General features: G+C 51.2%; 1 protein-coding gene across 2 annotated transcripts in view; it reads left to right on the forward strand.

Moving 5' to 3' along the window:
• Positions 1-16690: 16690 nt before the first annotated feature.
• ADCY3 (adenylate cyclase 3) overlaps positions 16691-27969 on the forward strand; it is a 76312-nt gene continuing 65033 nt past the window's right edge. Inside the window, exons 1-2 of one of the 2 annotated variants that reach the window (XM_081797115.1) lie at positions 16691-17560; positions 18028-18878. In XM_081797115.1, coding sequence (XP_081653241.1) covers positions 18204-18878 — 675 coding nt within the window. In that variant the 5' untranslated portion in view covers positions 16691-17560; positions 18028-18203. The remainder of the gene's footprint in view (positions 17561-18027; positions 18879-27969) is intronic. The other variant, XM_081797116.1, reaches the window with a different exon arrangement.

Below are 27969 nucleotides of genomic sequence, written 5' to 3' on the forward strand. Positions count from 1 at the left end.
GAGACAGAGAGCATGAGAGGGAGGAGGGTCAGAGGGAGAAGCAGACTCCCCGCCGAGCAGGGAGCCCGATGCGGGACTCGATCCCGGGACTCCAGGATCATGACCTGAGCCGAAGGCAGTCGCTTAACCAACTGAGCCACCCAGGCGCCCCTGTAAGATGACAGTTTTAACGTCATTCCTTATAAAAGCAATCTACCAGGCAGTTCTGCCTCCCAAGGTAGATGACAGAGTTTCTATCAGAAGATAAGTCCCCACGCCATTCCCTCCTGCTCACAGGCGCTGGTGGGAGGAGCACCTCACCCGAGAGAGTGACGGGGCTCAGGGAACCGCTGTCAGTTACGAGCTGCTGACAGGCACTCTGTAATGCGGGGGGGCTGGGCAGGGACCCTGTTTAATGAAGGGTCCTGATGACATTGCAAACATAAGAGAAAGTACCCTGGCTTTGTGTCGTGAGGCAAAGAGCTGAGCTGCTCTTCTTAAGAAATGAACAAGACTTCTAAGGGTTGGAGCTGCCGAAAGAAGAGGAAGAAAGACCAGATAAGATGAGGCAGAAGGCTGGGGTCCTGAGAAGGATAATTGGAAAGATAGTAGATACTAAAAATCATTAGATGTTAGGGAATAGTTGAAAGATAGCCAAAGAGAAGTGCCCAGTGACAGAAACAACCAAAGGACTTTTAAGAAGATGGATACGTTTAATAACATTATCACCATTTTACAGATGAGAAAACGGAGGCTCAGAGAGGTTAAGTGACTTGCTCCAGGACACACAGGAAGCTATTCAGACCCAAGCTTGCTCAGCGACAGAACCCAGGTTCGCAGTCTACACTATCAGCCGCAGGATCAAAATTTTAAAATATTCTGCTTTGTACTCCTGAGTAGTATTGTACCCTTTTGTCCGATGTTACTTAAATGAATAAATGGGCTGCATTTTTTTTTTTTTTTTGAAGACCACAAAGGTACAACTTTCCTTATAATGGCACAAGTTTAAATCCTGCATGTGTGCATAGGAATGAAGGAAACTTTTTTCTGAGGGTGTCCAAGCCAAGAGTTAGCATGGCAACGTAAGTTAACAGTGTGTTAAAATACGGAATATAGGGGCACCTGGGTGTCTCAGTCGGTTGGGTGTCTGCCTTCAACTCAGGTCATGATCCCGGGGTCCTGGGATCAAGCCCCTCATCGGTCTCCCTGCTCAATGGGGAGTCTTCTTTCTCCCTTCCCCCCTGCCCCTTCCCACCGCCCTCTGCTTGTGTGTGCTCTCTCTCTCAAATGAATAAAATTTTAAAAATCTTTAAAATATGGAATATAATACTTTGGATATATTTATTAACAAGTTTTGTTTTTTTTTTTAGTGAGATTTTGAACAAACCCTTGCCAAACCTCTGATGCCTCTAAATAGCTTGAAAATCATGTCTTCAGGGGCATCCAGCCAGGTCAGCAACTGAAGGGTAATTAAGCCTGCGGACCTGAGAGAGAGATCCTTTACGGCCGTCAGCCTAGGGGTTTTGTTTCTGGGTGATTTTCACGCCCTTCACTTATTCTCTTGTCATAGTTAGAAGCCATGCAGCCTTAAAAGGATGGTTTCCCTCCCTCCCTCCCTCCCTCCACCCCAAAGCCTAGCCCTGGCCTTCTGTGTTAGAATCGCCAGCACTGCAGGAGGAAAGGTGGTTTATATTCACCAAAGTGTCTGGGGAGAGGGTTTTAGGGAATGAAGTCAAGATAGTTTGACTTTCTACCCTATGCTTGTCTATATTCTTGTGTTTTCCCAATGGATGTAAATTATTTTAGTCATCTAAAAAGTTAAATGAAACAACAACAAAAAAACTAAATATGGTACCATTTAAAAACAAAAAAAAAAAGAAAAGAAAGAGACTCACTCCAAACTGTGGGAACCTCTAAGGGTGGCTCTGGGCTGTAATTAAATCTTGCTTCTTTACTTTAGTAGAAATTTCATCCTAAGAGAGAAGAAAACTTTTAGTCTCTTAACAAGTTTGTTTGAAAAGCTAACCTAGCAATCAGTGCTGTCTGACTGGAATTTCAAATTCACTTACTATAGTTACATGTCCGTAGGCTCTCTCCTATACACAGAACTGAGCCGCAGCACTGGGATGGGAAGAGCCGGGGTAGAGTCTTCTCTCGCCTCTTAATTAAGAGAGTAGCCTTGGGCAAGGGGGTCCACCTTTCAAGGTGCACTTTCTTATGTTATTAGATGAGGCTCTTGGTTAAAGAACACCTGAGGTACTTTCTTTTTTTTTTTTTTAATTTTTTTTTTTTTATTTATTTATTTGAGAGAGAGAGACTGAGAGAGAGAGCATGAAAGGGGGGAGGGTCGGAGGGAGAAGCAGACTCCCCGCCCAGCAGGGAGCCCGATGCGGGACTCGATCCCGGGACTCCAGGACCATGACCTGAGCCGAAGGCAGTCGCTCAACCGACTGAGCCACCCAGGCACCCACCTGAGGTACTTTCTAAAGACCATTACTTTTTGAAATCTGACAAGGGTCATAAAATACCAGGTCCCCCAGACCTCTCGTATATTATTCCACTGCCACTCCACCGCTCCAAAAACAGAAAAGGGAAAGGAAAAGAAAAACGGTATTAGAAAAATGTTAGTGAACTAGGCTTGTGCTAGAGTTAGGAATAATAGGCATTGTTGAACCCTTTCGTTTCTTTTAATAAATCTTAAACTCCTGCTACACGTAATCGTGATTTCAGCAGCTCACTTTACAAAGGCAAATGGTGTTGGAAATTTTTAGTAACAAGTCCCCGAGACTCAGATGTACAAAGACATTCTTTATTCCTATAAAACGGAAGTCATCTTGAGTCCTGAGCTCACATTTTCCACCAAAGGTGGGAGAACTTAAAATTTGCCTCTTGAGGCAAGTTAGTCACTTCTGGTTTTAAACATGATCAACTCTAGATTAAAACCCAGTAAATACAAGAGCCCCCTCCTCCTGACACTTCTACCTCCTTCTTTGCCCAGGGGAGACCTAGACTTGGGGCAAAGGGCACCTTACCTCTCATCTTGGCCAAGGGAAGCATTTTGGGGCCCTCTTGCTGTCCGCCACCCTAGTGGCCTCACTGGCCTCTAGCTGGTCCCACCTGCTCCGCCATTTGCTGCTAACGTCACGGTCCTGCCACGGCCTCCGGACCTGAGGTCCAAGCACTTGTCCTCCTGGTTGTCCAGGTTGGCCCCTGGCCTCTTCTGCTCTGTTCCCTGGGCCGCTTAGCTCCTCTGCATCCTATCCAATTGGAGGGTCAGTTTTCCCCTGCCCAGCCCTGAGGCCCAGCCCCTGGGACCCCTTTTGGTCATGGCCACTCTGGCTCCCGTGCCCTGTGAGGTACAACTTCACACCAGGCTTCCCCTGAAATTGCAGCCTCCAGGCTATACCTTGGAAGCCACCTTGAACTTTTCTATCTGGCCCTAGGAGTTATTGGTGTGCTGGTAAACTGGCTTTCCGGGAGGGGGACCAGGAAATCCTGATTTGCAGCTTTTGCCCATAGTCGTATAAATACTCTCCAAGTGGTTGATTTCAAGCTGGGGAAGATACACCAGTAAGCTTTCGTGAGCCATGATACAGCAAACTCCAACTGGGCACTGTGTACCCCGGGAAAGCGTGGGGGCGGGCAGGGCCTTTTATGCATCCTCCCGCACCTAAGCTTTCCCCTCACCCCTCACGATCTTCCCCTTTTATCTCATCTCCTCAACTAGATTGTTAGCTCTTTGGGGGCAGGTTTACATCTCAAAGCCCTATCTCCCAAAGCACTTCTCCCAGTGACTTGCGGGAGGCACTCAGTACTTACGGTGACTGATTACATTCTTTAACAATATTGCCACTAAAGACTCCGTTTAATTAAAAATTTTTTTTTTTACTAAAGTGTAATTGACATACAGTATCCTATTAGTTTCAGGTGTACATCATTGTGATTCAATAATTTTACACATTATGAAATGATCCCCATGATAGGTTTCGTAACCATCTGCTGCTAAGGACTTTTAATAAAACCCCACTGTTTTGCTGTTAGAGGCAAAAAGGTGGCTCACTTCTTGTGATTTTCCCTGCAGATCAGATGAAATTAATCCAATGCCCCACAGCTCCTTGATGCTGCACAGAGAGCATGCCTGCCATATTGCTAGGGATTTATTTTTCTTTTAAGATTTTATTGTTTAAGTAATCTCTACACCCAACGTGGGGCTTAAACTCACAAGCCCGAGATCAAGAGTCCCTCCACCAACTGAGCCAGCCAGGCGCCCCACCCAGGGGATTTTTAATACAGCGAGGTGTGGGGTTTCGTGAAATGTATTTAGTGGGATGGATTTGGTTGAAATCAAATTAATTTATATCATGATTTAAATTACTAGGCAGGAAGACCTGACTTAACTCACTAGCAGCCTCCAATCAACGTTATAAATGGGTGATAAGTCTTTGATACACTTTTTAGCCCAAAGTATATGATTCATTGCAGCAAAGACTGATTGAACACTTACTATTTGCAAAGAAGGTGCTTTAGGAGCTGAGGAAGTGTGCAGGACAATGATTCTTGAAGTGGGGTCTGGGACCAGCCGCCTGGGCCATCACTGCTCCTGTAACTCTCTCCCCTCCTTTACCCCAAGACACTGACTGAGCTGCGGATTGCCTACAGCCTAGCCTGGTGCGCCTGTGCAGTCAAAAGGAGAGCAGATTTGACAAGTGACTCTTCTCTTCCTCCCTCCTTACACACCTACTCTTGTAAGCCTTCTGTTGCCCTGTAAAGTCAGCGTTCCTACCATTTATTGAGCACTTCCTATAAACCAAGTACTCCCTCAGCCATTTAAAAGCATTTTATTTCAATCTCACAATGACCCTTCAAGAGAAACTTTTTTTTTTAATAGGCTCCACACCCAGCATGGAGCCCAGCACGGGGCTCGAACTCATGACCGTAAGATCAAGACCTGAGCCGAGATCAAGATCAGTTAGCCAACTGAGCCACCCAGGTATCACCAGGATAAATACTTTATCCTCATATTATGGAAAAGGAAATGTGCTCAGAAAGGTTAAGTAAATCATCTAATACCATAGTCCTGTTGCCTTACAGTCCCCCAAAGATATGTCCCTTCAGAACCCGAGAATATGACTTTATTTGGAGTAGAGTCTTTTCATATGTAATTAGGGTAAGGATCTTGAGATGAGAACAGTCTGCATTAGGGTGGGTCCTAAAGCCAGTGCCAAGTTAGGGCCTAAAGCCAGTGCCAAGTCCTTGCAAGAGAAGGGGAAAAGGACAGAGACACAGGAAAAACGAGACCATGGGAAGACAGAGGCAGACGCTGGAGTTACAAAGCAGCACGCTAAGGAAGGCCAATGGTGGCTGGCAGCTACCAGAAGCTAGGAGAGGGGCAGAAATGGATTCTCCCTCAAACTCCGGAGGGAACCCACCCTACTGACACCTTGATTTTGGACTTCTGTCCTTTAGAACTGTGAGAGAATACATTTCTGCTGTTTTAGGCCACCCAGCTTGTAAAATCTGCAATGGCAGCCCCAGGAGACGAACGCTAAGAGCGGAACCTGCGTTCATCCTGGGGCCTGACTCCAGAGCCCATACCCTTTGCCAGCACAGGACACTGCCTGGGCCTGATATAATCCAGCCTCCTCCTACTGTCTCTGCACTTACATTCCCTTACCCTCCTGTATGCTCTAGGCGCACTGAACTACTTGGCGTTCTCTGAAAACATCGTACTCTCCATGGCTCTGTGCCTTTGTAACTTCTGCCCCCTTGACCTGACACACTGATGGACTGACTGTCACCGCCACCCCCCCCCCCCGCAGCCCCCCAGCTTCATATGCTGAAGCCCTAATCCCCAGTGTGATGGTATTTGGAGGTGGGAGTATTTGGAGGTAATTAGGTTCAGATGAGGTCATGAGCGTGGAGCCGCCATGATGGGATTAGAGTCCTTCTAAGTAGAGGAAGAGACACTGGAGCTTCCTCCATCCACCACATGAAGACACAGCAAGAAAGCAGCCAGCTACCAGCCGGGAGGGGCGCTCTCATCAAGGACTGGGTCTGCTGGCACCTCGACCTTGGACTTCCAGCCTCCGGAACTGTGAGAAATAAATGCTTGCTGTCTAAGCCCCGCTGTTCTAGCAGCCTCAGCTGACCAAGGCACACCCTCTTTCTCCGCTCCTCTCTGCCTGGCAAACTCTTACTGAACTTTATATCCAGCGGTGGCCTCTGAATTTTTTTCTAGACTCACCTCTGCTACTCAGGCACATTTAGCAGATTTTCTCCTTCGCAGGGAAAGGTCTCTTCAATGTATTACCTATTGGCAGACCTCAGTGCCTAATAAAATCATAGTAAGCATTTGATGAATGAATGAATGATCTATGTTGCTGCACTGTGGAATAGACTGCAGATCCTTCAACCACACAGGTCCCAACAGATTATGAAAAAAGTTCCAGAATACGATTTTAAAAGGGGCCTAACTGAAAGTAAGAAAATAAAAGATTATGAGTGCCATTAGCACCGAAATATGTTGCTCATTAACCAGTCAAATCTTGGTGTAATTTTCTTGATGAAATGTGTCTAAGTGTCTCCCTGGTTTGTGGAAGTTCCTCACAAAAATGACAAGAGAGTGGGCTTTGCTGGGAATCAGGCCTGGCCTTTGAGGGGCACCAGAACCAGCACTGTTGATGGCCTATCCAATCCTCATTCCTCCTTTCTTCCTTGCTGGCAGATTCCTAATGTTATCCAGGTACGTATCCCTCCACAGTGTGGCTCAGTGGTAACTCAGGAGTGATTGAAACTGTCCACAGTGGTACCAATTCTATTGCCAGTGACTGGTTTGGAAACGGGTATGTGACCCTGCCCTAGGCAAAAAGACATAATGGACATTCTTTTTTTTTTTTTTTTAAGGTTTTATTTATTTACTTGAAAGAGAGAGCACAAGTTGGTGGAGGACAGAAAGAGAGGGAGAAGCAGACTCCCCACTGAGCAGGGAGCCCGACATGGGGCTTGATCCCAGGACCCTGAGATCATGACCTGAGCTGAAGGCAGACGCTTAACCGACTGAGCCACCCAGGTTCCCCTGTAATGGGCATTCTTATGGGAAGCTTTTGGGAAGAATTTTGTACTCCTAAAAAGAGAGGCATAGGAGGAAACTGTTTCTCTTCTGTGGTACAATGTCTTATCTACCTATGATGCTGGATTGTGGGCCATCTTGCAACCATGGGGAGTGTTAGCTTCTCATGGCAGCCCTGATATGCTAAGGGCTGCAGGGCAGAAGGTGGAAAGTCACATGGACCTTAAAGATGGTATTTTACCACTGAATAACTAACCTTAGATCTGTGCCATCCAAAGACTGGGTAGAGGTCCTATCCAAAGACGCGGTATAGAGGTAATACATTTCTCTACCGCTTATGACATTTTGTATTGAGTTTGGGATTACTTAAGACAGAAATCATCCCAACAACTATTATACAATCCACCTGCCAAAAATGTCTTTGGGCCCACCCTGGGAGAGAAGTCTGAGAACTCCACCATTTTCAATTTATTGAAGAGAAGTTCTGCATGTCAAAAAAAGCAACCTTTACCCTTGAGAGGGATCAATCACCAAGCTTTTAACACTTCAGAATGTATTCATTGATTCCTAAGTATCCCTTCTCCCACACATTTATTCAGGGTCTTTTCTATGATAGTCTCTCTGCTATACTCTGGGATGATGATATAATGAACAGTAAGTATCAACTTATAGCGAGCATGTAAATCCTCCTTTATGTCATTCTCTCTAAACTTATTTAGGGGCACCTGGGTGGCTCTGTCGTTAAGCATCTGCCTTCGGCTCAGGTCACGGTCCCAGGGTCCTGGGATCGAGCCCTGCATTGAGCCCTGCGTTGAGCCCCGCGTCGGGCTCCCTGCTCGGCTCCCTGTTTGGTGGGAGGCCAGTTCCTCCCTCTCCCATTCCCCCTGCTTGTGTTCCCTCTCTCGTTGTGTCTTTCCCTGTCGAATAAATAAATAAAATCTTTAAAAAAAAAAAGTTATTTAAATGTGCAGCTGACCCTTGAAAGGCAGGGAGGGGTTAAGGGCACCAACCTCCATGCAGTTGGAAATCTGAGTATAACTTCTGACTCCCCCCAGAATTAGCTACTAATACCCTACTTTTGACCAGAAGCCTTAGTGATAACATAAAGATTTGATTAACACATATTTTGTGTTATATGTATTAACACCGTATTCTTATGAGAAAGTAAACCAGAGAAAAGAAAATGTTTTCGAGAAAATCATAAGGAAGGGAACATACATTTACAGTACTATACTGTATAAAGAAAATCCACGTATAAGTGGACCCATGCATTCAAAACCGTGTTGTTCAAGGGTCAACTGTAAATTATTTTTGTTTAAAGGCTATTTGAACTCAGACTTCATTAAAACAAAACAAATAAAAAACCCAACTCCCACTTAGAGCTACATGAATACGAAATTATGAACCAGATGACAACTCTCCAGCTCCATCCAGATTAGTGTCTGCCTGTGATGTGTGGAGCAGCTTTTATTAAGAGAAGCCTGGGCGCCTGGGTGGCTCAGTCGGCGAAGCGTTGGACTCTTGATTTCAGCTCAGGTCTTGATCTCAGGGATATGAATTCAAGTCCTGCATCGGGCTCCACGCTGGGCGTGGAGCCTACTTTAAAAAAAAGAAATGGAGAAGCAAGGAAATGCAGCCCCCGAAAACCTGCCCCCTACTCCATGAAAGTGACAAAGAGGGGGATGCAGGCCAAAGCTGAGCAGGCCGGGGAGACGGGAGACGAGCTCACACCCTAAGATGGGAGCAAGTCCCTGACAGCGTGGGAAGGAGAGAGCAGAGGGCTGCAAGCCAGCAGAAAGACTGAGTCAAAGTTGGCAGCTCCTAAAAATAGCAGAGCAGGGCTATACGCTTTCCTGTCCCCACAGACGTACAGATGACAGGTAGCGTGGGCTCTGTGGGGCTATTCATGAAGGGAAGGGCGAGTCATCTTGACCCGAACGCCTTCCACCGGGTCTTCTGGGTCCTGGCTCAGCTGCACAGAAAGCCGTCAGGGCGGGCTGCACGGAAAGCCAGAGGCTTCCTAGAGGGGAGGGAGGGGGAGAGACACGACTGCTAAAACCCACTCTGAACCTATTTCGTTGAGAGGAGTTTTAATCAAGCAAAAAAATGTTAAATTAAAATAAAAACACTCACTAAAAAAAAAAAAAAAAAGGACTAAGCTCTTGATCCAGTTTTGAGAAAGCTCAGCACATATTCCACTGAAGATGACACTTTCTGAAAGGTGCCTGGCCTCCCCGACGTGGCCCAGCAAGACTGAAAAAAGGATGACCAAGCGGGTAGCTGATGTATTTCCGCCAGCCCTTGTGCAGTAAACAGCCTCTTTTTTAAGAACTCAAGAGGGAAAACAATGCCGGCATGAAATATTCAACAGCTATAAAACTTACTATCTGTAAAAACACGTGAATATGCTCACCCCCAACCTGTGCATGTCCAATCTGGGGTAAGTCCGCGTGACAGCTCACGTGCAAGGCCCGAGCACTTTGTGGAATGAATCCTAGAGAGCATTACTTAATTTGGACCACTGTCTTCCCATAGTTTCTCTTTTGTGCCTTCTTGCCAGTTTTCCCCTGATAGTCTCTTCCTTTTCCCAAACCATCTTTCATTCCAAACCATCCTCTGAGAGAATGTAGCTGGTCAGGACCTGTCGTTTGTCCAAATGAACCCAGGTGGGCTTCATGCGACTGTAAAGCACGAAGCCCAAACGTAGCCGCTTTAGCTCGGCATTCAAGGCCTTCCGTGATCTGGCCCCGTCCTGCCTCCCTTGCCTCACCACGACCTCCCTCTCTACACCCTTCCACCCTCCGCCTGGTTCCCCATCCCCAGGTCCTGGCTGGACTTCCCCACATCCCTGTATCTGCTCACACTCTGCGCTGGCTGTCCTTCCCTCATTCTGGGCAGATACTCTTTCCCTTCTTCCCTCCCAAATGTGCCCTACTGCACACGGTCTTTTCTGGTCTCCTTTTTTGAAGTAAACATTATGAATGCTGCTTGGTAGACTTCCGCAAGAAGCTTGACCTGGAGGAAGGGAAGTAAGGCGGCAGCTGGAGGGAATGAAGGGCCTAGAAGGGTTGTCATTTGTGACTTAAGACGGGAGCAGCCTTGTCTGTTGAGAGGGAAGATCCGGGAGAGAAGGGAGAGGACCAGAGTGGGGTACAGGGGATGGTCTCCTGGGCAAGGGGAGGGGTCAGGCCTGGACAGGAGGCAGGGACCTCTCTCTACAATCTCCACTGTACTTTTTGGATCATATGTGCTCTGATAGAATGGTGGTGGGGGTGGGAGTGGAGGTGGGGTGCTTGGACAGCCACTCTGCCTACAAAATACCGTCTTCCCTTCCCTACTCAGTGAGATCTGAAAGGCCATCGTTCTGACTTATTCCCCTGACCCACAGCTTTGACCACCAGTTAAAGGTGTGCGTGCATGTGTGTGTGTGTGTGTATCTGTGTGTGTATGAGCCTGTATGTTCTTCCTGGGCCAGACTGCAGGCCTCCCCTCACGTTATTGCCCTATTATGGGCCTGCTGTCTGTTTTCCACCCCTCCAACTGGACTGCCCGCCTGCCTCCCAGGCTGGAGGGGACAAATCTGGATTTGAACAGACACGCCTTAAGGCAGAGGCCCAGCCTCTTTCCTGCTTTGCTTTCCCCTGCCCCACGCCCTGTGGTCCAACACTAACTTGACCCCTACCCAAGCAGGGGGGGCAGGTTACTGAGTCTGTCATTCCTCCAGCAATGACTGATAGGCAGGGCGGGTCAGATTCCTCAGCACCTAGATGCCAAGCCCTAGGGTCAGGTACATGGGTATAAACTTGGCAGTGCCCTTTATCTGCTATGGAACCTTAGGCAAGTTCTGAACCTAGTCTCAGTTTTCTCATCTGTAAAATGGACATAATCATATTTACATCACAGAACTGTTGTGAAGATTGCATGAGATAAGGAGCTTGGGACCCAACCAAAGAATATCCTGGATGCTAAGAACTTTAGAATCGAATCTGAAAACAGTAAGAAAACCATAGACATTTTCGAGGAAGTGCAATGATTGGAACTGTGCTTTAGAGACAATTCCAGCAGCAGCATGAAGGGGATTTGGAGAGTCTTGGAATGAATCCTGTGAGCTTCAGGCGTCCATTCTGCTGTTGGGATCACCTCTTGTTCTGAACCACATGATCTCCTCTGTGCCTGTCTCTCCGAAGGACACTCAGCTTTGGGATTAGGGCCATCCAAGCAGTCCAGGATGGTCTCATCTCAAAATGCGTAACTCAATTACACCTGCAAAGATTCTTGTTCCCAATAAGGTCACAGTCACAGGTTCCAGGGATTTGGACATGGATGTACCTTTTGGGGGTCATCATTCAAACTAAGTAAAAAAATCACTGATGTTCCTTTAGTGCAACTTGAAAGGGAAGGTGACATCTGAGCACTTTACAAGTATTATTTAATCCCCTAGCAGGTGGGAATTGGGCAGTCCTCTTACCTGGGGCAGCGACAGCTAGGGACCAGATTTTCAAAGATGATAGGGATGAGATCAGATCTGGATTTGGAATGCTCTCCCTGGTTGCGGGGGTAGAGAATTGGCTGGCGGGGTGAGAAGGGGAGGGTCAAGGGTGATTCCTGAGATTGGCATGGTACAGGTGGAGAGGAGCAGCTATGGGGATGGTAGATTGTTTTCATCTGCAGGGAGGGCTTTGGGCCAGCCCTCTCTTCGCCCCTCCAGCCGGACTCCCCCCACCCCCAGGGGTCTCAGCTTAGCTCTTCTGGGTGTTGTGACTTTCCACCTGTGAGAGGGACCGTGAAGGTAGAGGGCCCCATCTCCTCCCCGCCTGGGCCTTCTCTCGCCATTTCTTGTTGTTCTCAAATCTTTGTCTGCTCCTTCTTATCCCCAGCAGGCTGGGGGAGAGGCTCGTTAGCACGTATTTCTATGGTGCCTCTTCCCAGAGGGGCCCCTGGCTTGAGTGCTTTTGGAAATGTGACATTTCCACAGAGGCCCCGGGATTACTCAGCATTCACACGTTGTTTCACACTCCATGGGCATGTGTCTTGCCTTCCCCAAATTTAACCTGTCTGGGCTTCGACTTCCTCATCTGGGCCGGAGCAGGATGATGCCTCGCATCTCTTTCTCTGACATCCGGGGAGCCACGATTCTACAGGCAGCCTCTGGCTGTCAGCTAAGCCCCAGGTCTCTGAGGTGGAGTGCACCCTTGGTTAAGGAAGCAGCAACTGACCAGAGGAAGCTTCTTGAGGATTCCTGCTTGAGCCGGACTTGTGTGTGGCATAGAGCACATTGGGCCTCCAGCCCTCTCTCTGCCGCCCCTAACCGTGGGCTCTCTGAGCCTCAGTTTTCTCACCCGTGAATGGGGATGTTGGTACTTACCCCATAAAACCAAAGGAGAGAGCACAAACTACAGCTCCTGGAAGGCCGGACCCCACACGACGTGGGGGCAGCGAATACTGTCCTCGCCCCCTGCTGGAAGGCCCAGGCCCAGTGCAGGAAAACTGACATGTGGTCAGGATTTACTTGATGTCACTTTGGTGGCAAGTTAGGGAACAGCTGATCTGTTTCAAATACTGGGCAGGAGGGACCGGGGGACCTGGTCCTGCTCCTGAGGAGATGCTCACACCCAGGAACGGGACAGACCCAGAAACGCGCCCAGCCCGGGAAGGTCAGTGCTGTGCTCTCTCTGCTCGCTTCCCTCTGCCCACCTGAGAGGCTTTGACAGTCCCTGAAGGCAGCGAGCAGGCTGTACAAGTGGGCAGAACAAGTGGGGCAGAGGAACCTGAAGGAGAGGCTGGAGCCGCACCTGCAGGGCGCATGCTCACCCTGCACACGTGCTCACTCACATGCATGCTGATTACACACACTCATCATACACGCTCACACTCAGCACATTTGCTCACACGGTACACACCCTCACGCACATCACACTGATCATACACACTGAGCACATATGCTCACACTCATCACACCTACTCACACAGCACACTGATCACACATGCTCACTCACAATGATCACACACTGCACACCAATTGCACAAACATTCCCATGCACACTGATCACACACGCTCACTCACAACTCACACTGATCACACACAAAACACTTACTCCTACACACAACACTCACAAACACGCACATCCTCACACGCTCCTCTTTATCCTCACACGCTCACACACACACACACACACGGTGGCCCAATCAGTGTCCCAGAAGCAGGGGCACCAAGAGACACAGAAAGGGACAGAGAGGACAGCAAGGACAGAGAGAGACAGAGAACTGGCGGACAGGCCAATGCTGTCAGAGAGGAAAACGGTGGTGGAATCAGGAGAGGCTCCCAGATGCAAGCAGCGAGGGATCCTGGGAGATGGCAGCCCAGCCCAGCATGGGCCATGCTGGGATAGAAGCGGCCAGAGCGCCGTGGGGATCCGGCCATGAGGCGGACCCGAGCTGCCTCACACTGACTTGTTCTGAGATTTGCCAACCACTTTGATTCCCATTAAGTTCCTCCTTCCTCCCAGTGACCCCACCTGGAGGTTAGTGCTGTGTCATCGCACCCCCAGGACCCATGTTTGGGGAGGGTAAGTAACTGTTTGAGGTCCCATGGCCGAGTTCTCGGGCTGCGGAGGGCCAGCTTCCTCCTGGACCATGTGGCTCTCCTCCCCAGGTGACAGGGTCCAAACCTCCAAGCCGCAGGAGTGGGTGCGGGGTCTGGGCCCTGTCCTCTTGGCCCACCGCTCTACTCCGTCACGCAGCGGAGACATCTAGGCCCTCTACACTGGCTTGTTTCCCGCCTCGGCACCCATCACTCGGCCCCCCTGAAGCTTGCACACACCTGCAAGTACTCCAGAGTGAACATACCAACTGGCAACCCTTCACCATGGGGTAGGGAAGCAGGTGGATCAACACTCCCCTCTCCGAGCCCTCTGGTGGACAGTTCTGAGGTGCTCTGTGCACGAAGGAATTGAGCCCTACTACCCACGGTGACCCCTCATCACACACCCTTGTATTTACTGGGTGTCCCGCCTTCTTTCCCTGGGAATCACTTGTCCAATTAAACCCGCTGCATGCAGGCCCTGGTCTCAGGCTCTGCCTTTAGCTGAGGCCCCAAACAGGGCTCTCCTGGGGCCCAGCATCAGGGGAGCTAATGATCTTCTCTCCTCCCACTTCTCTTTCCCCAGGACACCAGGGCTCTGCTCTGATCTATTGTTTGCTAGATTCAGGAGCCACCACATCTCCCCAGGGGGCCAAACCACTCTTGTTTATGCAACAACAATTAGTGCTCAGCAATCATCTCTAGTCTCAAGCCATGCAAACAAAAGGTGTCTTCAGCAAAGAGGTATCTTAACCCCCATCCTGGGTTAGGGGTCAGGACGCCCACCAAGCTTCTATCCAAGCCCAAGATTCTGTCTTCACTTTAGGACACACGTCCTAGGCAAGTCACCCACACAACCATTCATAGTCTTAGGTTGCGTGGGTGCGTGCATACGCGTGTAATGTGTGTTTTAAGATAGACTTACTGTATCTTTGGATCACGAAAGCAAACGCTTGCCAGTTCTCCGGATTACAGCAATGCAAAATGTATAGCTTGGAAGCTGAAGGCACCTCCTACCCTATTCTTGAGTGGGGTTATTTTTAATTTCCTTGGACCAGGACATTTTCAGCATCAATGAATGAGGTCTATTGGCTCCCTCATTGGCAGGAGGTGCCCTTATAAAGTGTCATTTCTTCTTAGGCAAATCATTCATTCAATGACTGTTTGGCTCCAGGTGCTGGAGAAGCTGCCAAGAGCCAGCTAGACAAGGAAGGTTCTCCGGCCTGACTGCCTGTCTCCCAATAGTCGTGTTTTCCCTGATCTTTGTAGGCAGGACCTTGAGCAGCTTACTTGCCCTGGAATATTCACTCAGTTGCCTCTGGCTCTTAGGGAGGCCTGTGGAGCTTCCCACAACCACAGGGAAGGGCTGCGCCCATTACCCAGAATGCAGAGCAGGGGGCTCTCCTATTGCTGAGCCTTTGTCAGGAGGCTCCAGGCCTCTGAGGGTGCTCCTTTCAGGACCAGCCCCAAAAGGCCCAGTTTCAGGTCGCCTCTGACTGCCACCTGCGCAGAACCCAAGGTCTGTCTTGTCGGTGGATCTGGTGCTCTGGCAGAGCTGGCAGGCATCCTGGGGGCAGGGGCTGAGGGGCTCCTCTGGCCTTCCCTGATGCCTGGCTCAGCTGCTGAAGAGGTGCCCACAACAAAGAGAGGAGGATTGTGGAAGGTTAGGGAGTTGGACAGTGTAGGCCAGCGATTAGGGCAGGAGGTTTTTTTGGAGACGGGGATTTTTTACCGGAGAGATCTGTGTGGAACACCTCCCTAGGTGGGTGTGGAACAGAGGCTGGGGCTTAGCGGCAAAAGCCCAGCAAGGAACACACACGGCCCAGGAGCTGGGCATGGTCTTGCCAAGTAGGAAGCCACACAGGAGAACTCCAAGCGTAATCACATGTACCAGGAAAGGGGGAGGGTGCAATGTGGGTGTCCTTTGTGCCACAGCAGACCCAAACAGTATTTTTTTATTATTTAAATTCAATTCAGTTAACATATACTGTATTATTAGTTTCAAGGGTAGAATTTAGTGATTTATCAGTTGCATACAACACCCAGTGCTCATTACATCAAATGCCCTCCTTAATGCCCATCATCCAGTTACCCCGTCCCCCAACCCAGGCCCAAACAGTATTTATCTGCTCTTCCCCTTTTATTAACACATGTCCCTCTGTTAAAACATAAAAATCATGCCTCCTTTAACAGCACGTAACAATTCAAAATAAAAAATGTTGGGACTCCAAACAAATGAAAACAATGGGAAAAGGTGCTGTTTTATTGGAATTATGCTCCTCCTAAGTCTGATGTGATGCCCCCCCAACCTTGGTAATCAAAGCCCTGACAAGTTTGGACTGAGGTTGGCAGCGTTTCAGAATTAGTATGAGGGACGGACAGAAACAGGTATAATAGGGTCAATTCCCTGATGAATCTATTTCTGAGGGATGGGAGTTGACTGAGGCTCTGGAAAGGGCATTCATGGATGACTCTCAGGAGCTCGGGAAGTCATCTCCATCCAGGACCTGGATGGCTGAGTTTCTCTCCTTTCTGACCGGTTTCTTCTGCCCTCCTTAAGGGAGCCCATTCCTTACTGCTGCTGGCTCCTCAGCACCCTGCCCCCCCACCACTACACACACCTGCGTTGTTTCCCTTTCCCTTTATCTAAATTCTTAAAGCCTGTGGTTGATCTTGGCAAGGTGTTCCGTCAAAGCCAAGGAAAGGAATTTATACTACGGTGTAAGAGACTAATAGGCTTGACCATTCACAGGAGCATCTGAGTTTTTAAGGAGAGTTTGTAAATTCAAACCCATCTCAAACAGGTGGAATGTGCACGGGAGATCTCTTGCAATTCCACGTGCCAGGTGCCTACCGGGCCACTCCTACCCTCGTCCTTCTCGAACAGAGCTCAGCTGCGGGTCCCTCTGCGGAAGGCTCGGGCTGCCAGGGTGGGCGGGGACACTTAGGCCCGGCGCGTCCGGCGGGGCAGGCGTCCCCAAACCTCAGCCCCGGCCTCTCCTCTCCGGGCCCAGAAGGAAGCCGCAGCGAAGGAGGCGGCGGCGGGGGTGCCGCGAGCGCGCCTCACCTGCGGGAGGCGGGAGGGCCCGTCCCGGGCTCTCCTCCTCCGACACCCGGCCTGCCGCGGGGCAGGCGTCCGCTCGCCCATCCTTCCTGCCCGCCGCCCGCCCCGGCGCCTCCACGCAGCCGCCGCCGCCAGCTCGCCGCCCGGTGCCGGAGCGCGGGGCCACCGGGGCCCCTCCGACTCTCGCCCCCGCGCTCCTCCGCGCCCTTCTCCTCCTTCCCCGCGCCGGCGGCGGGGCTGGAGCGGGGCGCCCCCCACCCCCAACTCCGGGACGCGCTCGTCGAGAGGGCGGCGACTGCGGGGAGGGAGGGGCGCCGCCCGCCTCCCGGGGCCTGGAGCGCGCGTGGCCCGGGAGCCGCCGGCGCCGCGCGGGGACTCACAGTGCAGCGCGCTGCGCCCGGACTCGGCTGGCTCCGCTCGGCGCGCGGGCGGCCCACAGGATGCTGGCGGGCTGCCCCGGCCTCGGCCCGCGCTCCCGCCCGGGAGGGCCCCGGGTGCGCCCCTAGCCGCGCCGCCGCCGCCGCCGCCGCCAGCGCGGGGGCGAGAGGGAGGGGTCCGGCCGCGCCGCGAGCCGCAGCCCCAGGGGCGGGCGCCCCCCGATTTTCCAGCCCCCGCCGCCTCCTTCCTCCTGCGGCTGGGCGCCCGCGGATGCTGAGGGGCAGCCCCGCGCCTCTCCCTGCCGGATTCCGGGCCTGACGGCGGGGGCCTCGCGCTCCGGCCGGGGACCGGAGACCGGGGACGCGGGCGCTGGCGGGGCGGCCCCCGGGCGCGCTGAGCCCTCCTGCCCCCCGCCCGCCACACGCGTGACCCAGCCCCGCAGCCCGCGCAGGGACCGGCCGGACCACGCGGCTCCCGAGTTCCCGCACAGGTAAACGCTGGGGCAGGCCAGCCTTCCGGAGGGCAGGTAGTGCCCCGAGGTGGAGAGCCCGAGCCGCCAAGGGTTGGGTGGGAAAAGGAAGTAAACAGAAGGAAGATTCAGGAATCCCCGGGATGGTTCTGGCTGCTCTCGGGCACGTTTTATCTCCAGCTTCTAAGGCTTGGGCCTGGCGGCGTTTTAGGTGAGGAAGTCAGGGACTGAGGGACGGACCGGAGTGCGAGGGATGGAGAGGTGGCCAGGCCTCTCGGCCAGCGGGGACAGGAAACTGGCGAGGACAGGACCGAGTGGGGGGGGAGGGGGGTCGGGCGGTGGCGTGAGCGTGGGGGTGGCTGGAGAAGGCTCTGGTCCTGGAGCCTCGCGGCGCAACGATCCTGTCAGGAGGGGTGGGGTGGGTGCTGAGAAACCTGTGACAGGCAGGAAGCACGGGAGGTGTTTCTACTCAGCGGGGTCCTTCTAAGTTCCAGATGAGCCGCGCTACCTGTGCCCTGGAGATCTGCGCTGCGTCGCTGCGGGAGGTGGCCGGCCCTCGGTTCTCGCCAGCTCTCCCAGAGCCCTGGTAGGTGGCCCATTGCAGAGCCCTCCCCCCGTTCCCCGTCCACTTCTCCTGGGCCGGTAGAAGCAGACAGCAGCCGGGATGCCGAGGAACCAGGGCTTCTCCGAGCCCGAGTACTCGGCCGAGTACTCCGCCGAGTACTCGGTCAGCCTGCCCTCTGACCCTGACCGCGGCGGGGGCCGGACCCATGAAATCTCGGTCCGGAACTCGGGATCCTGCCTCTGCCTGCCGCGGTTCATGCGGCTGACCTTCGTGCCCGAGTCCTTGGAGAACTTGTACCAGACCTACTTCAAACGGCAGCGCCATGAGACCCTGCTGGTGCTGGTGGTGTTCGCGGCCCTCTTCGACTGCTACGTGCTGGTCATGTGCGCCCTGGTCTTCTCCAGCGACAAGCTGGCTCCCCTCCTCGTGGCCGCGGTGGGGCTGCTGTTGGACATCGTCCTCTTCGTGCTCTGCAGAGAGGGGCTGCTGCCCGACCGGGTCACCCGGAAAGTGGTGCCCTACCTCCTGTGGCTGCTGATAACGGCCCAGATTTTCTCCTACCTGGGCCTGAACTTCGCGCGAGCCCACGCGGCCAGCGACACGGTGGGCTGGCAGGCCTTCTTTGTCTTCTCCTTCTTCATCACTCTGCCGCTCAGCCTCAGCGCCATCGTGGTCATCTCTGTGGTCTCCTGCGTCGTGCACACGCTCGTCTTGGGGGTCACCGTGGCCCAGCAGCAGCAGGACGGGCTGAGGGGCATGCACTTGCTGAGGGAGGTGAGTCCCACCTGGGGTCGCACCCAGGGGCTTCCCTTCCTGCTCTCTTCTGCTATGGCACCAGTTTCCGGGGGTGGGATGACACTGTTTTCTTTGCCCTTGAGTCCACATGTGTTGGGGTGGTGGGGGTGCCTCTGGGAATCTCAGCTGCTTGTGCAGGAAGACCATTTCTCCCTCAACCCCCTGGCTTTGCACTAGAGCTTTCTGTGCTGGGCCTGAGGGAGTGGAGGATGTCAGGACATCGGACCTCAGGGCCACCGTGTCACCTGTGTCCAGCCCAGGTGGGCGACAGGAAGGCCCACGAGGCCTGGTCGCGGGGCGGCCATTGTCCCAGCCAGTCCCTGCCCTTGATCTCTTCCGGAAAGACCTCTTGTGGGGAAAGGAGCTCCCTTGGCTTGCGGTCTCCAGCCTGTCATTGGCTAGCTTCAGCAGCTGTCTGACCTGTGTGGGCACAGTGCCCCTCTGTCAAGTGGGGACTGTCTGTCTGTCTGCCTAAGTGGTAGTTGCCAAGGTCAGAGGGATTGTGGGTGAAGACGCACTAGGAGACACGAAGGTGCGATGGCCCTAGATCCTGCTTGAGCTCAGGGGGTGTGGAGCACTTAGATGATGTGAGGTGTGCTGTGGGGACCAAAACGAGGACAGTCGTGCTCACCACAGCGGGGGAGGGTCGACTGGTCCTTTGAGGATGTGTTTTGCCGGAAGGGATGGAATTTGGCCCTCAGCTTAAGAGCCTTGTGCTCCCACCAGGAGCCAAGACCCTGTAGGTGCTGAGGGGCTATAGAGACTGGGAGATGTGATTCTCAGCATCCACGTTCATCCAGTAACCTATCTGGAGGCGTTTGTCAGGCTTCAGAAATTCCAGTCTTGTGGACTGTCTGCTGCCTCCTTTAGTCGTGAGCCCAGAGATGACAAGTGACCTGCCCAAGGCCACATAGGCAGGTACGGTAGTCACATGCCTGGAGTGTCCATTTCTCAATTCCAGTGTTAGCGACCGTCCTACTTTATCACGACGCTGGCTGCATCTCGGCCAAAGCCATCATCCTTGTCTTTTGGGCTTGAGGGCTGAGTCTCTAAGGGCCCCGCGGTGCTGTAGGGAGTTGATGCAAGAACCCTGTGGGGCTCGTCCCATTGCCTCCCAGTCGGTTAGAGGAAAACACAGGTTTTCTATTTTAACTTTTTCCTGGTTCGTGGACCAAAATTCTTCCTGTTCTTCCATTCTGGCTCATGCACTGTCCTCACTCAGGAAGCTTTGTGCTTTTGTTCTGCAGGAGTCCAACCCTGGGCTGGTGCATGTGGACCATGTGGGTACACCGACGGTTGTTCCTTTGTTTTTCTCCCAGCGCCCTGTTCACATAAAGTGACGATCTGCCATTGCCGTCTTGACTTCTGGGTTGGTGGACTTTAGCTTATGCTTCTGCCAGTGAGGGGCCCTGCTGGGAGCGGTCTGGGGAGGAACGGCAGGAGCCATTCTGCTTGGAACCAGTAGGAAGCGCAGCCTGGGGCAGACAGGCGGCTGGACATGGCAGCATTTGGGGTCTGTGATCCGACTCTGAACCATTCCTTTCTACTGAACAGTCACTGCTGGCATTTTCCTCTCTGCTGGGGGGCCCCTGGACCACATGAGTCTCCCGTATGCTTCACTGCCCACTAAGGGAGCTAAACAAAAATTCTCTCCTTTGGAGCCCCGGATGCTTAACTCATGATTGCTGGTGTCCTGTGGGTACTATTAAGAGGAGACAAAAACCCAAAAAGATTAGGAAACAGGAAAAGAAATAAGTAAATAGAAGATAACCATGTTAGCATCCCAGGAGAGCATGGCCTTGACGTGGAGGCAGGGCCCTCGATGTGGTTTTGGGAATGGAGGGGAAGGGGGAGGTGGCTCTCGAGGTCCGTTTGGGAGCCTGGGATAGAATGCAGGAGGCCCCGGCTTTCAGTGGGCTGTGTTCCAGAAGTTTGAGTCACTTGTTTGGAACTACTGTGACTTTTTAAAAGGTGCCTGGGTTCCCAGGCCCACTCGGCAAAGTTTTCCTTAAGTCACAGAGGCCCTGCCTTCGGTATTTCTGGCTGTGGTGGAAATTCAGCCCAGGTGTGCGTGTGGTATTGCAAGGACACTGCATCCAGGTCTCCTCCGGCTGTGGAATGAAGCCACACTCACCTGCCCACAGCTTCTCTGGGCCCATGTTACCTCCTGGGAGGGGAGCACCATCGAGGGTAGGATGGGCCAGGGATGTGAGGCTGGGGTAGTCGGATGCCCAGCTAGGGTGACACCAGGCACGTACTCCAGACCCCAGCACCCCCTTGCTTTTCTTTCTCTTGCCTGCAGCCTCCCCTTTTCTTTTTCTTGGCTGGAACCAACAGGTAATGGGCAAAGGATTCCCTCCTGGGCCTGTGGGGGGTGAACTAGGTTTCATGGTTAGAAGCAGACACTGGATTTTGGGGCTTTGGGAGTGCCTCTGTTGCTGCTGCCTTCTCTGCACCCTTCATTCTCTCAAACCCATGCTCTGTTCTAATGGGGGGTGAGGATTGACAGAGGGATGGTGGGGGGACCCTCAGGGTAGCCTGACTGTCAGCAGCAAGCCATCCAGCCTGCCCCTGGCTCTTCTCATGGGAGGCAGGCAGGTTGGGGTTCCGACAGGAAGAGCAGGTGGAGTCCGGCTGTCAGGTGGGGTGTGGGATTGGGGTGTTGCTGGGGCTTTATTAGTGAATGAGTGAATATGACTGAGCAATAGGTATGGGCCTTTCACCTGCAGGGTCTGGGAATGACAGGAATCAGACCATCGCAGCCAGAGACTGGGGTGTAGGGGAGCTGGGCCCGGGAGGAGCAAGCTGCTGCTGGCAGGGTTTCCCCACGTCCCTCCCCTGGCCTGGGTCCTGGGTCCTGGCACCTGGCACCGCTGGGCCTCTTATGGCACAGCTTGCCTTCTACTGCCACCAACTGTCCTTAGGGTGATGTGATGGAGCAGGAGGGGGTCAAGGGCAGGACCAGGCAGCAGCTGATGGGTGAAGATGGGTGGAGGGGCAGAAAACGCAGCCAAGGTGATGGGGAGCGTTCCTGAGGCCAGTGGGCCATTCCTGAGACCCTTGATGCTCCCACAATCTATTAGCATCTGATGGGGTTGTTAAAGCAGAGTCTGTGACAAGTTAGGGGCAAGGAACAACATTTGCAAAATACCTTATTGCTTTATTTCATAGCAGAAAGGCTATTTGGAAGCAAAATTTCCTCTTGGAATTAATAGCCTGTTAAGACCTTTACTTACAAATTAGAACATGTTAAAGCTGTGGATGTGTAATTCCCATCACATGGACCAGTGACCTAGACCGTTCACCCCGTGAATGAACATTTGGCTTCGAGGGGCTGGAGGCAGCCACAGTAAGGGCATCGTGGGAGGGGCTGATGCTTCCAGATGCCTTCATCAGCATGCTGGAGTTTAGGGTTCTATATACATCATCCCATTTGATCCTGGATTGTTACTGGCTCCATTTGACCAATGAGGAAACCAAGGCTCGGGGAGGATGAGGGTTGATGGAGGGGCTAGATAACTGGGGAGGGTCACTGGTGAGTGAGAAGGTGGGTGCAGGGGGATGGGATGGGACATATCCCGAGGCTTCCCTGAAAGCCCCTTTCTGTGGAATGTGGGCCTCTGGGCCTCTGTCCTGCTTCTCTGGCTGCCCCTAAATGTCTCTGCTCAGTGGTGGTGAACAAAGGTGCCAAGAAGTGCGGGGCCCAGAAATATCACAGGAGGCACCCCTCTTTCTTCCCCTGGGATTTGGCCACAAGGAGGGAGAAGCCCATGATGGAGTTTTCCTGTTGGGACCATGGCAGGAGTATGTGAGAGATGAAATGTGATGAATTGGAACAGGAGCTGGGTGGAGTGGGGGCAGGAAGACAGCAGGCTGGGCCGGGGGCGGGGGGCGGTTCTGAGCAACCAGAGGCATCGAGGTAAGAGAGGGGTGCAGGAAATGGGGCAGCAAAGCCAACCCTGGATCGGCCCTCTGCCGCCATCCCAGAGCAGGAAAGAAACGGTCATATCGCCCCCCTCCACCCCCCAATGCGCAGAGTGTGCAGGTGGGCAGGTTTTAGGAATCCGAATAATAAGGAAAGGCCTAGAAGGGGAGGGGAGGCATCAAATCTAACTGTGGAAGAACAGTCAATTATCGAACATGTAAACACCTTTGCAGCAAGTCACCCCCTCAATCCCGTCCCGGGTCACGTTTCTCTGTGGCCTTTTTGGATCCTTCTCTATGTGGAAACAGCTTTTCCAGTATGTCCTTGTCCTGCATGTGGGGCGGGGGCTGGCCGGCCCTGCCTCTCACCACATTGCCTCACTGAGGTTTTGCCATGAGTATGCAATCCCTTGTGTTTATTTTAAATCCGCACTTTATCATTAGTGGGCTTTCCTGGAGAGGAAACCAGAGCCCGGGGCTGGGCCACTGGTGGGTAACTGGGTAGCAGCAGGGCCGATCAGACACCAGTGTCCATGCTGGGGTCTCCCCTTGCCTCCCTGCCAGGTCCGCCTTGTGAGTGGGTACACCTTGTATGTCCCCCCACCACCACTCCCACCTCCCCTCCCCTGTCCCCTCTTGATATGCACTCTCGATGGTAGGCTTCCACGGGTATGATCCTGACCAACGCTCAGATGTATGTGCTCAGGGGTCACACCCGCCTTCAGGGCCAGGCCCACTGAACATGGAGTGTACACGGGGTGCCCTCATTTACTGAGCTCTTGCTGGGTTTCAGTCAAGGAGCTCCCAGCAAGAGGTAGATATTGTTTTCATTTTACAGATGGGGAAACTAAAATGCATGATGAGTGACATGACTTGTCCAAGGCCACATAGCTAGCAGGTGGCGGAGTAGGATTCAAACTCAGGTCAGTGGGATTCCAGAGTTCCTTTTCTTCTGCCATCATAAAAGAACCCCTTAGTTATCTTTCCTCAGAACCTATTGAGATAAAGTTCCAGTAGGGATAGGATCCTTGGTTTCTTAACTCAATCCTTCAAAGGAGCGATGTGGCGGAGGACAAGGTGTTTCCAGCGGTAGGCATAGCGCCTCGGATCAAGGAGCACAGCTGTCTGGGGGTTGAATGGGGCTTGCAACCAAGAGCCTGCAAGCTTCTGGGGCTACGGGAGCCTTCGTTATATTCCAGGACTGCGTATAACTGATGTGCACAAGGATGACCCGCTCATCAAGAAAATACTAGATTACATTTTGTATAAGATGGGGTGTGGTATTGCATTGTAAAAACATTTCTTGGTCAGAGTTGGGTAAAAACAAGTTTGGATGTTTTGGTTCTCTGGGAAACTCAACGTGGGATGGCCCATTTCTCAGTGGCCTTCCCAAACACGTATGTGTCCACGGACTGTGTGTTTCACTTACCCATTGCTGCGACGATCTCAACAAGCTAGCTTACTGTCTCATTCTCTGGGTTGACTGTGCTCAGCTGGGCAGTTTTTCTGTTTCCGAGGCACTGGCTGGGGTCACTCACTTGACTGTTGTGTTCAGCCATCGACATTCAGCGGACTTCTGTGTGGGAACCCTCTAGGAAGGCCTTATATGTCTGGAGCCTCGGAGCCCCTCTGAGTGACCTCTTTGTGTGGTCTGCCCGGGCTTCCTCCCAGGCCTGGTGGTCTCTGAGAGAACGTGGAAAATACCCGAGTTTTTTAGAGGCTAGACTGGTCACCATGGTCAAAGCAGGTCACAAGTCTAAGCCGGATGCAAGATCAGGGGAAATTGATTCTACCCCTTGATGTGAGTGAGAGTGACACGTGTGTATCAGGGAGGGAAGGGATGGAGGGCAAGCGTCTTCTGAGGCTGTCCACAAACCAGGGGGCACCAGGCGAATGCCTGGGGAGAAGGGATGAAAGAAATCCATGAGTCTGGGTGGGGTACAAAAAACACCGTGTGACCACAGATGCTTCCAGAGTTAGAGAAGTGGTCCAGGGCAGGGCATATAGAACTTTAAGGCATTGCTTCTCTGTGAAATCCAGTTTATTTGCGTGGGCTTTGCCTTGCTTTATGTTCTTGAGAAGAATTCATTCTCTTGTCAAACGTGCAGCCCCGCTCTGTCCAGGGCACTGTACCGGTTCCTGGGGAAGCTGTCCCTGCCTCCAACCACAACCCCAGCACCAGCCCTTTCTCTCCATGCATCAGCCAGATTGGCAGCCTGGCTCTATTATTTGTATTCCCTTCCCAGGAGGTGGGAGTTTGCTCAGGTATGTGCTTCAGAAACATGTCGAATTTGTCTGTCTTAGCAGGTTGTCATTTGTCTCAAGGAGAGATTAAGACTGATAGAATTCCTTTTCAGCCCTTTGTGGTGCCTTGGTTATGACCGTCACTCTATAAATGTTGAAAACCTGCATTCCTGCTTTGCTTTTACCTTTGTTTCCTTCCTCATCAGCTCATGGAGAGTTTGATAAATTTTTGTCTAGATCCAAGATGGGAATGTTCTAGTGTTAATCCAAGTGATTTGAGAATTTTTGAAAGCAAGATTTATATAACCTTTCGGGGGTGCTAGTAATACTCCTTTGCTGCTTGTTCTAGGAGAAAAGCAGCAACAGAGGAGGGTTCTTAGGAGCCCCCAAAATGAGTCCTAGATCCAGTTGGCCTAATTCTGATCTCCTCCTTGGACAAAAAATGATTTGCGTGAGATAAAAGAACCCCTTAGTTATCTTTTGATAACTAAGAATGGCAGAGCAGAGTTAGAGCTCTTACCGTCTCATCTCCTCTGCTTGTTCCTCCAGTTTAAGGAGAAACTTCATTCCTTCCACCACCTCTCAAATATTTCATCAGGACTGCAAGCCTTGATCTAGTGAGAGTATACAGAGAAGAACACTTGGCCCCTTCCCTCAAGAAGCTCATAGGCTGTGGGACAAGTCCTGTTAGTGAGGACCTACCTAGGAAAACAGGAAGGCTTTTAAAGAGCTGGCCGTTGATCTGGGTTTTGAAGGATGAGTAGGAGTTTGCTAGGTGGAACAATGGGAATGGGGCTTCCCAGGCAGAGTCATAGGAGTTTCTCACTTGATTGGGACTGGTGAGCATTATTATGTGACAGGAGCATGAGTGGATGAAAGGAGCTGGAGAGACGAGTTGTAGAGAAGCTAGATAGCAGAAGGGCTAAAGGATTTTGGCTTTATTCAATGATGAGGTCCATTGAAGGACTTTAAGCAGGGGCAGATAGGATCTGATTTGCATTTAGAAGAATCATTCTGGTGGACTTGAGTGAGGCCAAGATTGATTAGGAGACTGTTGAGGTCATATGGGCATGATGCCAGGAGGGCCATCCAGCAACATGGAAACAGGCTGGAGAAGATGAGTTCAGTTTGAGGTGCCCATGGGACATCCAGGTAGAATTATCTGATTATTCACTGGGTAATTATTGAACACCAGGCCCTATGTTCAAGATCTGGAGCTTAGAGATCTCTAGAGTTCCAGATTTGGGAATCATCAGCATTTAAATGGCACCCATCTCCATTGGGAACATGAGTTTTGCCCAAGGAAAGTGTATAGAATCAAGAGAGAAGAGGGCTTAGGACCTAGCTCTAGGGAATAGTCAGAGGAGAGGTCCCCAGCACAGAGCATCCATGCCCCACCCTGCTTTCTACCCAGGCCCCTGCTTATGTATTGTGTCGTGTCATCTATAAATAGTTTAACTTCTTGCTTACCAATATGGATGCCTCATTTCTTTCTCTTGTCTGGTTGCTACGGCTAGGACTTCTGGTACTAAGTTGAATAAAAGTGGCAAGAGTGGAGGGTGCCTGGGTGGCTCAGTTGGTTAAGCGACTGCCTTCGGCTCAGGTCATGATCCTGGAGTCCTGGGATCGAGTCCCGCATCGGGCTTCCTGCTCAGCAGGGAGTCTGCTTCTCCCTCTGACCCTCCCCCCTCTCATGCTCTCTCTCAAATAAATAAATAAAATCTTAAAAAAAAAAAAAGAAGTGGCAAGAGTGGATATCCTTGTGGTGTTCCTGATTGTAGAAGAAAAGGTCTCAGTTTTTCACTATTGAGTAGGATGTTAGCTGTGCATTTTTCATGTATAGCCTTTATTACATCGATGTATGTTCCCTCTGAACCCATTTTGAGAATTTTTACCATGAACAGTTGTTGAATTTTGTCAAGTGCTTTTTCTGCATCTATTGAAATGATCATATGATTTTTATCCTTGATTTTGTTGATGTGGCGTATTGTGTTGATTTGCAAATATTGAGCGATCCTTGCATCTCTGGAATAAATTTCACTTGATTGTGGCAAATGGTTCTTTTTAATGTATGGTTGAATGGGGTTTGCTAATATTTTAAAGATTTTTGCACCTATGTTCATCGGGGATATTGGCCTGTAATTCTTTTTTTGTTGTGTCTTTGGCTGGTTTTGGTGTCAGGGTAATGCTGGCCTCATAGAATATATTTAGAAGCTTTCATTCCTTTTCTACTTTTTTGGAATAATTTGAAGAAAATAGGTATTATCTCTTCTTTGAATGTTTGGTAGAATTCTCCTGTGAATCCATCTGGTCCTAGACTTTTATTTTTTGGTAATTTTTTGATTATTGATTCAATTTTGTCACTAGTAATTGGTCTGTTCAGGTTTTCTATTTCTTCCTGATGCAGTTTTGGAAGATTGTATGTTTCTAGTAATTTATCCATTTCTTCTAGGTTGGCCAATTTGTTGGCATATAATTTTCCACAGTGTTCTCTTACAATCCTTTGTTTTCCTGTGGTGTCATTTGTTACTTTTGTTTCTGATTTTATTTATTTGGGTCCTTTCTCTTTTTATCCTGATGAGTCTGGTTAAGGGTATTTCAATTTTGTTTATCTTTTCAAAGAATCAGCTTTTTTAGTTTCATTGATTTTTTTTTTTCAGTCTCTGTCATTTCTGTTCTGATCTTCATGATTTCCTTTCTTCTACTCACCTTGGGCTTTATTCTTCTTCTTTTAGTTCTTTAGGTATAAAGTTGGACTGTTTGAGCTCCCTCCTGGCCATTTTCTGTCTGGTGTGTCTTCCTTCCTCTGATCAGGTTTTTAGCCATTTCCTCCAGCAAAATTCCTCTTTGCGGTTGCTGAGAAATTTCCTTTGATTAATAATGAAGACTTTTCTTTTCCCTT

Source organism: Leptonychotes weddellii, chromosome 10 (genome assembly GCF_054177405.1).
Source record: "Leptonychotes weddellii isolate Sample4059 chromosome 10, ASM5417740v2, whole genome shotgun sequence".
NCBI classification, from domain to species: domain Eukaryota; kingdom Metazoa; phylum Chordata; class Mammalia; order Carnivora; family Phocidae; genus Leptonychotes; species Leptonychotes weddellii.